Source organism: Mixophyes fleayi, chromosome 2 (genome assembly GCF_038048845.1).
Source record: "Mixophyes fleayi isolate aMixFle1 chromosome 2, aMixFle1.hap1, whole genome shotgun sequence".
NCBI lineage: Eukaryota > Metazoa > Chordata > Amphibia > Anura > Limnodynastidae > Mixophyes > Mixophyes fleayi.
This window is the reverse complement of record NC_134403.1, coordinates 29409156-29427961: the sequence shown is the minus strand read 5'-3', so window position 1 is coordinate 29427961 and position 18806 is coordinate 29409156. Positions and strand designations below refer to the sequence as shown.

The 18806-nt window shown below is 41.0% G+C and overlaps 1 protein-coding gene across 1 annotated transcript in view; it reads right to left on the bottom strand.

The window, feature by feature from the left end:
• Positions 1-16609, bottom strand: part of HEPHL1 (hephaestin like 1) — a 113546-nt gene extending 96937 nt beyond the window's left edge. Inside the window, exon 1 of the mRNA XM_075198739.1 lies at positions 16377-16609. Coding sequence (XP_075054840.1) covers positions 16377-16540 — 164 coding nt within the window. The 5' untranslated portion in view covers positions 16541-16609. The remainder of the gene's footprint in view (positions 1-16376) is intronic.
• Between the last annotated feature and the right edge of the window lie 2197 nt (positions 16610-18806).

Genomic DNA, 18806 nt, shown 5'->3' with positions numbered 1-18806 from the left:
GACTAGTGGCTGTCTAACTAAGGACTAGGGGCTGTCCTTAGCCAGGTGACAGCGCAGGGAGAGGAGCACTCTATCATTTTCCTAAGTAGAGAACCACTCCCCCGGGAGGTGGAATATGCTACCATTGAATGAGAGTGCCTAGCCATCGTATGGCTACTGCAAAAGCTACAGCTTTACCTGTATGGACGGGATTTCACCATTATCACAGACCATAATCCTCTAAGCTGGCTGAATAGAGTTTATGGGGATAATGGGAAGCTGTTAAGATGGAGCTTAATTTTGCAGCAATATAACTTACCATTCAGCACCGAAAGGGCGCAGAACATGGAAATGCAGATGGCCTCTCACGCCAAGGGGCAAAAGTGGTGAATGGGCCGGAGAGACAGTAACAGGTCACAGTTCTCCATGCCCCAGGTTAGGGGGAGGTGTGATGAATATGTACTATATCTAAGGACTGATTGTTATATTCTGTTGAATTCATGTATGACAATGTATATTTTATGTAATCTCTCAAAGTATGTTCTGCTGACTGACCTAGGTGACCTGGGCAATTAGGAGTCTTTTGAAACTAGTCAAATAGACAAGGGTCTCGGGGAGTATTGAGGCCCAAAGTTGTAAACCCTGTGTCCACTCAAGCAGAACTTAGATGAGAGATCCTCTGATATGTCCAAACATATATCTTAGTGATAGACAATTTACTCCGAAAACTCTGTGTCCCTTTTGGGAATCAATTTGTCTTCATTGAAAGTGAAAATTCCTAAGGTGGGTGTGACAGGATGGACCACCTATGCCACCCTGTCTGTCACTGCTGGGTGCTGGGAACCGGCTGGGCTTACTTTGCCACCTTTCCCTTACGTTATCCCAAGTGCGCCCTCTTGCCGCAGTAGGAGGGGCTTACAATTCTGCCACCACTGGACTCCTATACCGGCATCCAGTACTGGGTTTCTTCTGGTTAACTGTCACTACTGGGGTACCCCCTTGCTGGTGTACCTGGGCTGGTACTCCAGACCTCTTACTATGAATCAGGGTTGCTGTGGATGGATCCCCCCTGGCCTATCAAACTGACAAGAGCTGCAGGGTAGCAGGCAGAGCGGTGGTACCGGAAAAGCTGGGTCCAAACCTCAGAAACAGCCAGGAACGGATTAGATTTTGGGTCTAATCTGTAAGTCACAGGTTTTTCAGCATGGAAGATATTTTCAAGCAGGTCTTTGAAGCAAGTGATGTTTATTTGCTCTTCACTGGTTAAAGGTACCAGTGATCAGGTCAGATGAAACAAGAAGAACAACTTTTAATACAAAACAGTGCTGTTTTTATACACATTTGAACACAGCCTCGCTGGGTAAGCCAGCCCCCTGGAGGTCTGAGCTATTTTTAGAATCAGGATGTAACCTCTTTATCCAAACATGGATTTACATGCAATTCAAAGCTAACAATATTTACACTTATCTGTGATATCTTAAAAACCTTGCTGTGATTTCCTGCATCTCATTTCAGAGGCAGGTCTAATTTACATGAACACATTCTTCAGACAGTCGCATAATACACATTCCCAAAGAAAGATACAAACCCCAAACAACTCACTTCCCCATATCACAATACACAAAAGACTTTCAAAACAAAGGCTCATTGTATCAGATATATACATCAGAAATAAGGCATTTTCTTTGGCAAGGTTAAAACAGAAAAAAAACGAATTTTCTCCCTCTGGTTTCAGAAACTAAAGATTTCCTTTACCAAAACATACAAAATATCAAAATTAAGTGCATGTGCAATTTTATAAATAAGCGTCCTGCGCTATGTCCTTTAAATAAATTTATAACATAAGTTATTTATAAGTGATCCAGTCACAGTGGGGCTTAAGGAGCCAGCAAGAAAATGGTTTAAAAATCCCTTGTACCAATAGGACAGTGTCCATTTTTTGAGGAAGGTCTGTCATAACTAAAAATGTCAGGAAAATTCTCAATGTGTTCTCCTCACACGTCAATTCCTGAAACTTGTAAGTAGGGAATCTGGTTTTGTTTCCTATTTTATTTTCTGAAACTCATTTGTGCATTTATTGTATGTCTGTTTATTACATTTTTGTAAATACGTCTTGGAAATATTTTTCAGATTAAGCATGTTTAATCTAGCACAGTTCTCTGTGATTGTTTGTGAAATTATGACGCCCAAGGAGGCTCATGCTACATATGTATGTGATTTAAGTGTGAAACATTAACAAGTGGTTCTGGTGAACGTAAGGACACCATAATAAATCCTTTGTTGTGGCAGAAAAGGTGTATTCATTGTTAAGTAACTGAGATGACACTAGTCACAGCCAGCTGTTCAGATTGCTGTATCTGGCACATAAAAACAGGACAAGGACGTATGAGGCTGAAAGAGAAGCTGCCGATGTGACACAGAGGTTAACCTCGATACACACTACAGGTTTTTCACCCCAATATCACATGATAAATGACTGTTCGCCCCGATATCACATTGGTGTGTACGCTCTGACAACGAATGATTATCGCTTCAAAGCACATCATATCGTTTGATTTTTAAACCAGACTAAAAATCTCGTTCAACATTGGAGCAATGTCGTTCCAATTCTGCAGTGTGTGTGCACTCAGGACCGGCAGTGTCCATAGATCTCTATGGAGTGTGCAGAGTCACGATCTTTTAAACCGATGGTTATGACAGATGAAGACCACAGATCTGAGAGTAAATCATATAAAACATCAATAGTGTGTGCTTTCAATCGTTGATAAAACGATAACGATATCGCATCGGGAGAAATTTAATGTAGTATCAGGAGCTCATGAGAGCTTAAAGTCTAGAGGAGAGAGCAGTGCTGAGACTTGCTTTACCCATGATCAATCATTCACTTTCATTAAATTCAATGATCCCTATTTTATAATCTGTCTTCTGTCCATTGCCAGTTATTACAGCAGTCTCTTTAATACATAATCACAAAGCATATAATTAGCTGTTTTTCATAAATTACCTTACATTCAACCCTATTATCCAATGTAGCAAATAACAAATAGTCAGTCTACATCTAATCTATATCTAATTACTATCTATCTAACATTATGACTATAGTTGTAACAATATAGACTTTATATTTAAATCTAGCAAATCATGGTTCAGGATTGCCTCTAAACTTGGTGGCCAAATGACCATAATCCTCACTGCCCTACCACAAACCTGGACCACGAAGGTCAGTCATCATCTAATATCATACTTCCCTACTTTTGCATTCACCTTTCCGGCGGGGGGGTCCGTCGAGGGGGCGTGACCACGCGCGAGCGGCTCTGTTAGGATCCGTCCCTGTCAATCTCAGGCAATTTTAGCCAATCGCAGCAGGGGGCGGAGCCCCGATGATGCATTTAGCCCTCCATCTTCAACAACGCCGAAATCTGGATCTGGGATTTTTGCCTGCTCTCTCAGAGTCCAGGAGAACTTCTTAAAATTCGGGAGTCTCCCGGAGAGTAGGCAACTATGTATAATATGGTCCATATGGTCCATCTTTAATAATCTAGATTATCTTTATTTTAGTACACCTTGAATTGTCAAATTTAAATATGCCTAATTCACAGAATACCGGGATGTTCAAGAGGCAACCAAGGTAATTTGTTGATTAGTTTCATTGTGTGATCTATCTACTGTGAAATCTATGCAGGGCAGTATTAGTTATAGATATAAAAGGTGCAACTATGTAATACAGAAAGGCTGTGGAAACTGAATATGTATTGGTCTGAGATCTACATTATAGAGGGCAGGTTAAGGTTTTTATCCAGTTTTGAGATAAGAAAAAACATTATTTCTCTTACATCAATACATTTTATAGGACCACTCAACCAGAAATGTTCAGATATGGACCAGGAAGAAGAAATAACTTTGTTTAGTTTTAATGTAAAGGATCCACTACAACTCTGTTAGAAAGTAAAATATTACAACCACACTTGATTGCCACTGAAGTCCCTGCCACATATTTAGGAAAGACTCCTTATCTGATCTGATACAGGTCAAAAAGAGCAAAATGCAGTAATGTGAGCCGCAGTGACATCATTGACCCTGTCGTGTGTATGAAAGAATCAACCAATCCATGCAGTGCATTTTTTTCAAAGCAAGTTTGTCAAGCTGCCAGTCACTCATTGTCTGATTGATTAGAGAAACTCCAGCCTCCCAATATGGAAACTTGTCACATAAGGCTGAAAAAGAGCATGGTGGACTTATTGAGTTAAGTATAAACATATATATATATATATATATATATATATATATATATATATATATATATATATATATATATATATATATGTATATATATATACATATATATATACATATATATAGATAGATATAGATATATATATATATATATATATTTATTTATATAATCTCATATACATCATTCAGCTCATTATTCGCACATATCTCACACAAGACACTGCAAAAACCTTAATTTATGCACTTATCATTTCCCGCATTGACTATTGCAATTCCCTCCTTACTGGTCTTCCCCAAAACAGACTCAAACCCCTACAATCTATTTTGCACGTTGCGGCAAGATTGATTTTCCTTGCAAATCGTTATTCCTCTGTTGAATCACTCTGTATGTCTCTACACTGGTTGCCTGTTTTTTACCGAATCCAATATAAAATACTTTTACTAACCTACAAGGCCATCAACAAAGCTGCACCAACATACATCTCCTCTCTTGTCTCAAAATTTCTCCCAACTCGGCAACAAGATCTGCGTTTCTCATCCACACTCATTACATCCTCCCATTCCCGGTTACAGGACTTCTTTCGGGTTGCACCCACTCTATGGAATTCTCTCCCTCGCACAATAAGACTCTCCTCTGGTCTACAAACTTTCAAGCGTTCTCTGAAAACCCACCTCTTAAGACAAGCTTATAATATTCCTCAACCACCCTCTTAACCTCACTACATTACCCTATTACCACTCATTATACAACTACCCCTTGACCAACATTGTTGTGTGACAGGATCATTTAGCTAATGAGTCACTTTTATCTTTGCAGTCTGGCTGGGCCAAAATGTAGACTTAACCTCATGTGTCAAACTCCCATTGTCCCATAGATAGTAAGCTTGCGAGCAGGGCCTGCTCACCTCTTTGTCTGTTTTACCCAGTTTGTTTATTAGTTTACCATGTTTGTCCCCAATTGTAAAGGGCTACGGAATATGTTGGCGCTATATAAATAAATGATGATGATGATGATTAATACTCAACCTTCCATATTACTGACAAACAGTGGCTATAATTTCTATTTAATACACATCTCCTGTTCATCTTTCAACTGCTTTATAGGTAGTAAAGTAATTTAACTGACTTCATATTGACTTTGGGTCTGTTAAGGTCTTTGCTTATTACATAGTTTATGTACCTTGATAATCTCAGCTAGTCACTTAGTACTGTATTTGTTGAATGTCTGCATATATCTCTCATGGTTTAATATTTAATGACAGATCATAAAATGCTCATTGATACACTGATAAAGAAAACAAAACAGCGTCTTATATAAATAACAGGAAATGTGTCAATGTTTCACAATCATCATCAGATAGCGTAAAATATTGCATTCATTGTAGTTTTAGCCCTAATTGCAGTAATTACATTATCTACCTTGTGAATGAGTACGTATAGCTAAATAGTATGTTTACAAAAGACTTTTACCATGTTTAATATTTAATAGATGTTCCCCACATAATGCAACAGCGTTCCCATAGGGGAATCTGACCCGCTGTCTCCTCTGCAGCAAGTGTGACTCCAAGCCTGTACACAACACATACATGGAGAGATACCAACTGTCCCTAATTTCTTGGGAGAGTCCAAAGTTTTTCGAAATGTGTCCTTGTCCATTTTTGTACCTGTAAATATCTCTATTTTTCAATATTGACCAACAATACCTCTAATCCTGTGTATTTAATTACTCTCTAGATTATATAAACGAGCATCACAAAAAATTCTATTCTACCCAAGTTCAGTAGATATGTTATTTCTTATACCACCTCTGGCTACAACCAGCTACCAGATTCATCTCCATTCAATGTCCCACTAGCTCCTACTGTATCCAGGGGCAAACGCAGGATTTGTGGAGGGGGGTTTCCATCCCATGCTGCCAGTGGGCGTGACCAGCATGCATGGGGGCGTGGCTATAATTTTAGACAGTGCTTGGCTGCTCTCCAACTCTTCCTATCCCCATATACATGGACAATGCTGCGTGGACTACTGTTAGGTGCACGCAGCTCTCCCTTTTCAAGCAGAGCCATGTGAAGCTGGGGCAGGGTCCAGCCACCTCAATCATACAGTGATTCAGGCTTGGAGGGGGGTTTTCCAGGCACTAGGAACCCCCCCCCCCCTCGGTTTGCCTATGGTATCAGTACTGCCTCTCCTCTACACTGTGAGCTGGGCCCTCTCTTACCTCTGTCTCAAATCGGCACCTTCTCATGAATCTCATACGTCCTTGTCCTGTTTTTGTGTATGTTCTTTTTTTGTATGACTTGTTTTACCAACTGGTAGGTACTTCAGTTTTATTGTAGAGCCTTACAAATAAGCAATGGCCGCCATCAGGGGGGTACAGCTGTAAGTTTGACCATGTGAATCCGCATGCCACCGCGATGCAGCGGCTCCCTTAGACTGACACGCTGGTTCAAGGCGCGCGGTGCAATGTCTTCACTGCGCGGCGAGCTCCCAGTCTGTCAGTGTCTGTGAGGCACCACATTGCATCAAGAACAAGGTAAGTGAATTGGGGGAATGTATTGTAGAGAGCGGGGGGTCATGTACTGTTAAGAGAGAGGGGGGCATGTATTCTGAAGAGGGGGGCCTTTTATTGTGCAGAGGGGGAATGTATTGTGAATAGGGAGAGGGGCCTGTATTGTGCATAGGGGGAATGTATTGTGCAGAAAGGGAATGTATTGTGAATAGGGAGGGGGGCGTGAATAGCGAGGGGGGCATGCATAGTGCAGAAGGAGGGGGGCATGTATTGTGAAGAAGGAGGTCGACGCGTGCCACGGCGATGCAGCGGCTCCCTTAGACTGACACGCTGGCAAAGGCATGCGGTGCAATGTCTTCACTGCGCGGAAAGCTCCCAGTCTGTCAGTGTCTGTGAGGCACCACATTGCATCAAGAACAAGGTAAGTGAATTGGGGGAATGTATTGTAGAGAGCGGGGGGTCATGTACTGTTAAGAGAGAGGGGGGCATGTATTCTGAAGAGGGGGGTCTTTTATTGTGCAGAGGGGGAATGTATTGTGAATAGGGAGAGGGGCCTGTATTGTGCATAGGGGGAATGTATTGTGCAGAGGGGGAATGTATTGTGAATAGGGATAGGGGCCTGTATTGTGCATAGGGGGAATGTATTGTGCAGAGGGGGAATGTATTGTGAATAGGGATAGGGGCCTGTATTGTGCATAGGGGGAATGTATTGTGCAGAGGGGGAATGTATTGTGAATAGGGAGGGGGGCATGAATAGGGTGGGGGGCATGTATAGTGCAGAAGGAGGGGGGCATATATTGTGAAGAAGGAGGTCGACGCGTATTGTGTATAGAGATGGGAGGGCTCGGTTCCCCGAGATCCGAATCCTACCGAATTTAGACTATCCGAGTACCGAGCCGAGTACGCTCGGTACTCTCCCACCCGTTCGGATTCGAAATCGAGGCAAAACGTCATTGTGACGTATTTGTTTTTCTGAGCTCGGTTCTCGCGAGATTTGAAAAGCATAAATACCTCCACAGCAATCCATCGCCAAGAGGGAGAGAGCAGGGTTAGCTCACACTGGCTATATCAGCGCAGGGACAGAGCAGTAATTGTACACATTATTGTTTCTATTCAATACCATTCTAATCTTAATACCAGTTGTTACAGCAGTAAGAGGAGAAGAGAGGATGGTTTTTGTTCCGTTTCTGGCACTCCAAGTGCTTTTGGGGTGTCCCCCATTCTTTTGCATTAATTTTTCTGGCTGTCAAAAGTCATCTTTTTTAGCAGTATAAAAAAACAATTTTTAGCACTACAAGTGCTTTTGGGGTGTCCCATATTCCCCAGTGCTTTACTGTAATTTTTCTGGCTGTCAAAAGTCATATTTGTCAGCAGTATAAAAAACAATTTGTAGCACTGCAAGTGCTTTGGCCTCATTATAATGGATTCAAAGCAGTCCACATATGAGCAGAATCAGCAACCAGGTTCCGTCACCAGTCCTGATGGTAGTGTTCCCAGTACGTCATCTGGGAAAGGTGATGTCAAACTACACAGTCTTTTGAAATCCGGCAAAAAAACACACACCCAAAAAATTTACTGCGTTGAAGCGAGAAGAAGTGTACCTGAGGAAAAAGTTAAGTGCCGATAAAAAAAAATTGCCAACATGCCATTCTACACATGCAGTGGCAAAGAAAGAATGAGGCCTTTGCCTTGCTCTATTAGTGGCAGATCAAAAAATGTTACTGAGCCTTCTTCTTGTGCGGTCACTCGTGACGAAGCAAGACCAAGTAATTTGGAGCTCAAAAAGTGGTGCACAACTACTGTTACGTGTCAAAGCCGAAAACAGTAAGGCATTAGAGATTTGTATAGGCGACGAGGGCGCTAATGATGATGTTGATTATGATGCAGACAGATTCCAAATTGCCTTTCTCAATTTCTATTTATATTCTAGACTCTATAACGGCTGAATAGTTTTCTATTACAAGTGGAGGGCGGGGGAGGGGGGGGGGGTCATAGACAGCCACCAAACTACCTTGGTCCATTTATTTTTTATATTCAGTCTATGCAGGCTGCTTTTTTTCTATTTAACTACAAGTGGAGGGCTATAGAGACTGAAACCAAACTGCCTTTGTCCATTTCTTTATATATTTAACTATAAGTGTAGGGTGTAATATACACCCAAAGACGATGGCTGCATTGCCAATATGCATAGATGAAGAAGAAGACAACCAGGTTTGTGTGCAGAATTAAACTGTTTGCTTCCTAATTTATTAGCTTTAGAATTACCTTACTTATCCAAGAAACAGGTGAAGCACTAAATTAGGTTATTTTATGCCCAAAAACATTAATTTTTAAACAAAATTGCAAAACAAAACCAAAACCAAAACACGCAAGAGTGGTTTGGCAAAACCAAAACCAAAACACGACGGTAATCCAGAACCAAAACCAAAACCAAAACACGGGGGTCAGTGAGCATCTCTAATTGTGAAGGAGGGCAACATGAATAGTGAAGAAGGAAAGGGACATGTATTGTGAAGAAGGAGGGGGCATCTATTGTAACAAGGGAAGAGGGGGGCCCTGCCAGATTAATTTGTACTGGGCCCCACAGTTTCTGATGGCAGCCCTGATAATGATAACGATAATAAGCTTAGATTCACAGGTTCGGCAGCGAAGCGTGCCAGGAATGTATTTAGGAACTGTGAAGAAACCTATAATTATGTTACTCACCATTTAGTTCAATCACTGATGCACATGTGTGTACAAGGCACCTATGCAAACATAGTGACAGTTCCTAAACATGTTTTTTGTTTGCCTTTAATCTGAGTTTAATTTTAAAAACAAAAGCGCACACCGTGGGAAATTCCCACTTCCCCTTCAGCCAGCTGACAGCACTTGGCATTCCTCCTAGCTGGGAATGTCCTAGGTCTGGAAATAATTTGTTTGGAGAGGTGAAGGCAGGAACATAAAAGCTGTTCTCTCTGAGTCTACGTGTGGATTGACAAGTGACAGATTGCATTGCTCAGGACACTGGTAAACAGTTCTAGTGTAAGCAGAGGCAGCCAGTGGCTCCAGGAGCCTGCTGTGTCCACTGCACAATGCGTCAGTGTACACTGGGGCACCGACTAATAAGAACATCCTAAGAAATACACTGCTGCAAAATGTTAGCGCTAGATCTGTTTTAGCCCTTATATTTATTTCAACTTACACCTGTATTAAAGTTTTACAAAGCCAGACAATGAGAAGTATATATATATATATATATATATATATATATATATATATATATATATATGTAAATATTAAAAGTACAGATATAAAAAGAAAAAAAAACAGATATAATTGCAATACATTGCAAAATCAGCATATATTAAAACATAAATACATGATACCAAGAGAAAAGGGAACAGGGGAGGGGCAGACCAAACAAAACCGGATGCCAATTAGTTCCTTGTATGGGAATTATTAATTGATCTTTATTAATATAGTCCCTAGATCAGTGGTGGAAGTGGGGGGTATACGGTGGTATGTCATACCACCACTTCTCCTACTGCCTTCATTGTAACACTATTAAATCATACATGCTAACTCTCCCGAAATGTCCGGGAGACTCCCGAATTCCAGGTAGGTCTCCCGGAATCCCGGGAGAGCTGGCTACTCTCCCACATCTGCCCACTACACTAAATTAGAGCTGGCATGTACGGGCGGAGGGGCAGAGCTTCGCGATTTGCATCATTTTGGCCCCGCCCCCAGTGATGTAATGCTTGTTTGGGGTCTTTTTGCCACTGTACCACAGCTTAAAACTTGCCATCCAGTCTCTGCTCCTTTCCCAATTTAAACAATCCACCACACAAACGCAAGCACGGGGAGAACATACAAACTCCAAACTCACAGTGTCCTGGTCAGAATGGAACCCATGGACCCAAATCTGCCAGGCAGCAATGCTAACCACTGTGCTAGCCATACCCGAATAAGAGTAATGCCTCCTAAAAATGAAACCAGCTCTATTTCAGACTAGATTCCAGGGACATTCCACAAGTTTCCATAAGATGTAGTTTACTTATACGGAGGAGCAACGATGGCCTCCACCTAGAAGCTATATACACGTGAACAGCTGTAATAATACACAAAAGACAGATCAGATGGTTCAAAACAAATGCCCATCTTTATAAAATCACGCTGACCTGTTCCAGGACTTATATTCTACTAGCCGTAGGGCAAAGCCACTATTTTTGTTTTAATACATAAATGAAGATATTTGACTTTGATAATGGGGAAGTATCAAATTTCCACTCGCCTCCCAAACTTATTGTGAACTGGCTATAATATGAGCAGGGTCCTCTGTCACACCTGTACCTTCTTAGTCAGCCTTGTCTGCTCTTGTTCTGTCTTTATGTATCATTTGTTTATTGCAAGATATAATATAAAGGATCATCATCATCATCATCATCATCATATCTGCCAACAGGTCTTTTTAATTAGGTGTCATTTTGTAGAAGGTACTAAATAAATGACAGCTAGAATCTGATTGGTTGCTATAGGCAACATCTCCACTTTTTCAAACCCGCAGCTTAGTAAATCTAGCCCTTGGTTGTCAAAAAGAAACCTGCCGTGTTTGCGTGGGTTTCCTCCGGGTGCTCCGGTTTCCTCCCAGACTCCAAAAACATACTAGTGGGTTAATTGGCTGCTATCAAAATTGACCCTAGTCTGTGTGTCTGTCTGTCTGTCTGTCTGTGTGTGTATGTTTTATGTGTATAATTTAGACTGTAAGCTCCAATGGGGCAGGGACTGATGTGAATGAGTTCTCTGTACAGCGCTGCGGAATCAGTGGTGCTATATAAATAAATGGTGATGATGATGATGATGATGTGCAGAAAAGGATGGTTTAAGGCTCCATAATTAGGCCCCTTAGTCTTAAAGGATAACTTCACACAGAAATATTAAGGGACTTATTCATTAAGGAATGTAATACCATTTACATGGCACAGTTTGCGTATTTTCGCTCTGCGCATACGCAAAACTGGGACTTATGCCAAGGAACGCAATTCAAGTTTGCACGTGAATGACTCTTCCCACCCTCTACAATTTGAAAGGCGAAACGCGGGTGGTTAAGGGTGGATTAACGTAGGTACTGTACAGTAAGGGCGCAATAACATCCGAATCAAATTACGTTCCTTTTGCATTTCTCACTGAATCAGGCCCTAAAAGTGTAACTGGTTTCAGCAATTGCACTATATATTTTTCAAATTTTTTTAACACATAAATTCAGTCACGTTGGTCTTCTGAATGTAGCATTCACCAATCTATATGGCCCTTAATCCATCATTAAAAAACTAAGGCATGAAAGTTAAATGTTAATACACAGTTAAGGAGATCAATGCTATGTATTGTCATTTTAGGAGACAGTATGAAACATTCCTAGCAGTCAGCAGTTACGAATTAAGAGATAAGGAGCGCCCGCTGGGGTTTATACATTTCTAACGTCATGGCAAGAAAAAAAATCTACTGTGAAAGTTTCAGATGTTTTCAAGAAATGCCAATAATGTACTAATCTTATCGGTAAGAACTGGATTGTAATATAAAGCAGATGTTTAAGGGCTGGTCAACATATTACATGACATTAAATCAAATTCCTACATGGAGTATAGTTTAAATGTAACCAATTTATTACCAAATGCTGAAATACCCCATTTCAGGTATAATCCCCCCAACATACCTCACAACCAATATATACCACAACCACTGTACCACATTCCCAGCATCCTCGAGACGTACTATTTATGATTTTTTCTGTAGTAAGCTCATTTTATCAGTTGGACCTTAAGAGCGAACCATAAAATTTGATGGCAATATAGAACCATCACCTCCATCTAGTCTGCCTTTTATTGTGTGTATGTTCTTTTTACTTTTATTTGTTCTTTATATTTTCTAAGTCATAGCAATAGCAATATGTTTGTTGATACTTGCCTACTCTCCCGGAATTTCCGGGAGGCTCCCGAATTTCGGGGCACCCTCCCGGGACAGCAGGCATTCTCCTGGAAGTGATTGGGGTGGGGCTTAATGACACTGGTTTGAGTAATCAAGCCCCCCCTGCTTTGAAATGCTGTGAATTGTAGCATTTATTAGCAGAGGTCATGTGACGCCCCATCACATGACCTCTGCTCCAGGATTTCCAGGAGCAGAGGTTTAAAAAGTTGACAAGTATGTGTCTGTCTCATGCATTACTGAATTATTTCACTGTATAAGAGTCCAACACACACTGAGATACTATTCCACAGATCTATGTACAAGTTCTCCCATTTCTTCCTTCTGTCTTGTTTCCTCAATTTCAAGGTGTCCCCTGGTTCTAGAAATGCTCTTATTTTTGGAAATGAAGTCTATGTGACCTATAATAACACTTTTGATATATTTGGATGTTTGCATTATACCAGCACTGCCCCTTCTCACCTCCATGCCGTACCTGGTCAGCTCATGCACTATTTTAGCAGCTCACATCTTAATTTTAGCTATTTTATTAAGGTCTTTATATAGATATAGCCTCTAAATCTGTACTCACTGCTCAACCCATAGAGATATAACCTCCCTCTTACTGCTACTATTATGTCTTCCTATATAACCAAGTAATCGACTTGCTTTACCCACTATGTGACTACACTGCTCTCTGATCTTTATCACCTGAGACTATAACACCAAGGCTCCTGTCCCCACGTGCAGTATTTTACATTTTTATGTCATAATTGCCAACTCTACCTGAATCTCAGTGAGACTCCCTGAAATAGGGGTGATCTCCCTCTCTCCCTGAAGAGTCTGGCATTCTCCCTGATGCTGAGCCAGTACAAGATGTGGTTGGCTGTAGCAGGATGACACTGTTCAGAAATTGTGTCCTATGTCCATGTATTGATGCCTATGGAGGTGGCCATTTTCATGGAGACCAAGATTTAATCAAAGACTGACAGGTAAGACAACATGACTTCAGTAATGGAGACAGAAATGTTAAAGACACTTCAGTCTCTAGAGATTCATTAGCTGCTTTTCTTTAACGCATAGTTGCCTAATCTCCCGGAAAGTCCGGAAGACTTCTCGCATTTCTGGGAGACCTCCCGGGCTCTCGGGAGAGCAGGGCAACCTCCCGGTTCTCACCCCCGCAATAGATAAGTTGGGAGGCGGGGCTTAATGATGTGAATATCGCACCATCTTAGCCCCCCACTGTAATTGGCCAAAATTGTGACAATCGTTTAGAGGGTGGGGCAAAATAATGTGATTCATCAAGCCCCACCCCCGCCTCCCCCGGGATCTCCCTGAAGCCAACGAGGATAAGTTGGCAAGTATGTTCATCATCTAAGACTATAACACCAAGACCCCTGTCCTCTGGTGCTGTGGAGATTACATCACCATTCACTCTGTATTCTGCTTCCAGATGTTTGGATCCCACGTGCATTATTTTACATTTTTATGAATTAAAATGAAGATTACACACTTTAGCCCATTCCTTTATTTTGTCAAAATTCACAATGCATTTGTTTTACCACTTCTGGGATCTTACCATAAACTGAAGTTGGGTGATACATATAAACTAAAGAAAATATAAGTGAGTGTCAAGAATGCAAGGAATGAACTAGTATTTCTAGGGTCACCCTACCCACTGGCATTTTCACTAATGTTTACTAGTTTTGCAGCACTCTGGTTGTGTTATAGTTTTGTGCTTAGTGTGGATAGACCAATGAAGGTAGCCTACAGTGGCCTCCAAATTCTACTAACAATTGCATTTTTTACTGCGTATTTACTAGCTTTTTAAAAACCAGAAGCCACCAAACGGGCAGCACAGTGACTTAGTGGTTAGCACTTCTGCCTCACAGCACTGGGGTCATGAGTTCGATTCGTGACCATGGCCTTATCTGTGTGGAGTTTGTATGTTCTCTGTGAGTTTCCTCTCACAATCCAAAAACATACTTGTAGGTTAATTGGCTGCTATCAAATTGACCCTAGTCTGCGTGTGTGTGTGTGAGAGCATGTGTCTATATTAGGGAATTTAGACTGTAAGCTCTATTGGGGCAGGGACTGATGTGAGTGAGTTCTCTGTACAGCGCTGAGAAATTAGTAGAGCTATAGAAATGATAAACTCATAAAAATAGTGTTCATTCACCCAAAATAGACTCAGGGGATGTGTTTTGCAGGGACAAAATTTTGCAGCTTTGGAAATTAGCCTTACAAAAATGTGTGTGTTTTTTCTTAGTGTTAGTGTGATACTTTTGGGAGCAAAAGACAAGTGCGGAGTGTGTGACAACGCGATTTACGTGACCGCGGCTTCCTTGTGCGGTGGGGTGTTACCATGAAGACACAAATCACAACATCAGGACCCACCCCACCCTCTTTAGAAGAATATTGGGCTGCATTAGCGAGGGCGTCCTACCCTTCCAGGAATTCCGGACAACTTCCCAAAGTTGGGTTGTCTCCCAGATGTTCTGGGAGAGTAGGTAAGTACTGTTATTGTGTCCACGTTTAACTAGTCTTAGCTTTCCTGACCCTCAAACAAGCTACAAATTGTGTTTTAGACTGATCTCTGACTATCTCACACTGATGAATGACATTCCTTTAAAAGCCATTGATAAATGTAATCCAACAATGACTCACTAATCCAACTAGTTCTTTCATCCAAATATACCAGCCAGTAAGGAAATAAAGAATTTAGCACAGTCAATATGAGCTGAATATTTTGTCATAGCTGAAAGGTCCTAATTCGGTGCCAGTCTGATCTAAACTCCACGTGAACCAAGTTAAATAGTAAACACACAATCCTGTTTCCTGGAACCGCTGTATAAAAGAAAAGCAAAATAATACGTTTAAGAATCGTAACTCTAATAGTACTGATTCAGACATGAATGAAGATTCATGCAGACCTATAGAGGCCCAGAATCACGCTGAAAATATACAAAATTACATAGAGTTTGGATGTAAGGTGAGGACTGTCACCAGGAGATGGATGCAATGACTTTTCTTGCAAGTTTGAAAACAGATCGGCGGCAGTCTACATAATAATCCTAGGGACAGTTATAAGGAAATCAACACACTAAAGGAAATTGTTATAACATAACATATTAAACATAATAAACTAAATGTAAACATTTTATTTTCAGTTTTTTGATAAATCACTTAAATAACCAGGGGCCTGATTCATTAAGGATCTTAACTTAAGAAACTTCTTATTTCAGTCTCCTGGGCAAAACCAAGTTACAATGCAAGGGTGCAAATTAGTATTCTGTTTTGCACATAAGTTAAATACTGACTGTTTTTTCATGTAGCACACAAATATCAACTTTAAGCTTCAGTGTACAAATAAGCTATCAAGTATTTGTGTGCTACATGAAAAAACAGTCAGCATTTAACTTATGTGTAAAACAGAATACTAATTTGCACCCCTTGCATTGTAACATGGTTTTGTCCAGGAGACTGAAATAAGAAGTTTCTTAAAGTTAAGATTTTTAATGAATCAGGCCCCAGGAGTTACGTTCATAGATTGCATAAAGATTTCTCCCCAAAAATATGAAACTAAATGGGGTCACTGGATTTAAAAATCAACATTGTGCATAACAAATATATATATATAGATATAAGTATGTAACAATAAGCCAGCACCATATACACAGGATCACACAAGGGGTAGGGAGGCACACAGTCTTACTTGTCATCAGATATGTTCTGTCCAGTAATGAGATTTTGACCGGTTGGGGCATAGTCCCAGGGTTCCTCCACGATGCCAATATAGTAGGTTCTTGTATGTGATTCCACCAGCAAGGCGCAGAGGAGCTGCAGAGACACAATGGTCACACAGCACAGAGGAGGCATTGGTGTGTGTCTGTCAGCAGCCAGCCAGCATGTAGTGCTTCCAGCTTAGCAGGCTAGGAGAGCTGGCTGGAGAACACAGAACACTCCCCCTGCCAGCCAGGGGTCGGGCCGAGACACAGGAGAACTTGTGCAAGGAGACTCAGCAGCCGGGCAGCTCACTGGTTGCTATGGACACAGGGCGGAGGAGAGATGAACTGACTGCTGATATTTAATAGCAGAGAGCAGACTTAGTGCAGCCTGAAAACATTCAATCTGTAAGGGTCAGAGGGGTATATTTACTAAGCTGCGGGTTTGAAAAAGTGGAGATGTTGCCTATAGCAACCAATTAGATTCTAGGGCCTGATTCATCAAGGTTCTTAACTTGAGAAAGTTCTTATTTCAGTCTCCTGGACAAAACCATGTTTCAATGCAAGGGGTGCAAATTAGTATTCTGATTTGCACATAAGTTAAATACTGACTGTTTTTTTCATGTAGCACACAAATACTTGATAGCTTATTTGTACACTGAAATTTAAAGTTGATATTTGTGTGCTACATGAAAAAACAGGCAGTATTTAACTTATGTGCAAAACAGAATACTAATTTGCACCCCTTGCATTGTAACATGGTTTTTTCCAGGAGACTGAAATAAGAACTTTCTCAAGTTAAGATCCTTAATAAATCAGGCCCCTAGTTATCATTTATTTAGCACATTTTACAAAATGACAGCTAGAATCTGATTGGTTGCTATAGGCAACACCTCCACTTTTTCAAAACCGCAGTTTAGTAAATCTAGCCCAAAACTCATTCAAAGAAACTATGTTAATTATCTTCAGGAAAGTAAAACAAAAAAATAAACCTGCTAGTTTAAACACAGATAATTATACAACTTTATTTATTTTATAACGTTTCATGCACTTTTTAATTTATGCTTATTTTCTTTATTTGTTGCACTACATTCTAAGAGCTTATAAAGACCTGACTAATAACAAATACTAATAACTTTCTAGGGGCTAATATCGCAAAAAAAAACTTAATTTTGTTTTCCCCCCAGGCAAACCGGCGCTCTTATATCCACATCTGCTCACCCTAGCTAATAACACCAATATACACTAGACAAAAAGCTATATACATTACCTATTTTAAATAAAGACCTAGGGCCTGATTCATTAAGGATCTTAACTTAAGAAACTTCTTATTTCAGTCTTCTGGACAAAACCATGTTACAATGCAAGGGGTGCAAATTAGTATTCTGTTTTGCACATAAGTTAAACACTGCCTGTTTTTTCATGTAGCACACAAATATCAACTTTAAATTTCAGTGTACAAATAAGCTATCAAGTATTTGTGTGATACATGAAAAAACAGTCAGTTTCTTAAGTTAAGATCCATAATGAATCAGGCCCCTAAAGACAAACCAACCTGGTATTTTTGCATAAATAAAAACCAAAAAGGTGAGCCTCTCTCCTATCCCCCCCCAACCCTGATGTTTTCACAGGACTTTACCCTACAAATGTCAGGAGTCAAACAATAAAGAATTTCACTAAACAAAAATAACACCGCTCTAAAGGAAACAACTCCAAGGTAAGCTGACTCCAATCAGCACATCCACACAGCAACAAAATAAAACCATACCAACCCACACTGCCCTATGGGATACCCCCACAAAAAACACTAAATCCACAAGAACGGAGCCCCTGTAGCCTCTGTTAGGCAGCAACCAACGATATACACTCATCAATCACTGGCTCAGACCAGAGGTGGAACTAGCGAACTGTGGGCCCCGGTGCAGGGAGGAGGAAACCGGGACCTCAAACCCTCTGTATCTACCTTGCAGCGGGCCCCATTATCTCCATGGGCCCCGGTGCACTGCAACTGCTGCACCAATGGTAGTTCCGTCCCTGGCGCAGACGTCCAAACCCTCATCTCACTAGGCTTTGCCAGGCTGAGCTGGAGGCAATATAACAATGGAACCGGCAGCGTGGGGTCCCCCTGCCATAATGCCAAATCAAACATAGGCCAGTCAGCATGGGGCTAGATTCACTAGGAGGATTAGGCCTGCAAAAATAATGCAGCGCCAGCCTAGGTATTACTAGCCCTGGGCTGAAAAGAACTAGGGCTCTTCCCATGCCCTTAGTGCAGTGCGTATGGGGTAATTAGTGTAAGAATACAATTATAAAAGCTTTTTGCCCTTGGTGAGTAACGCCTGCAGGGAAAGACAGGCGCACACAAAGTTCTTACCTTCATCTCGAATGGTCCATCTACCATTAATACGGACTACCCAACA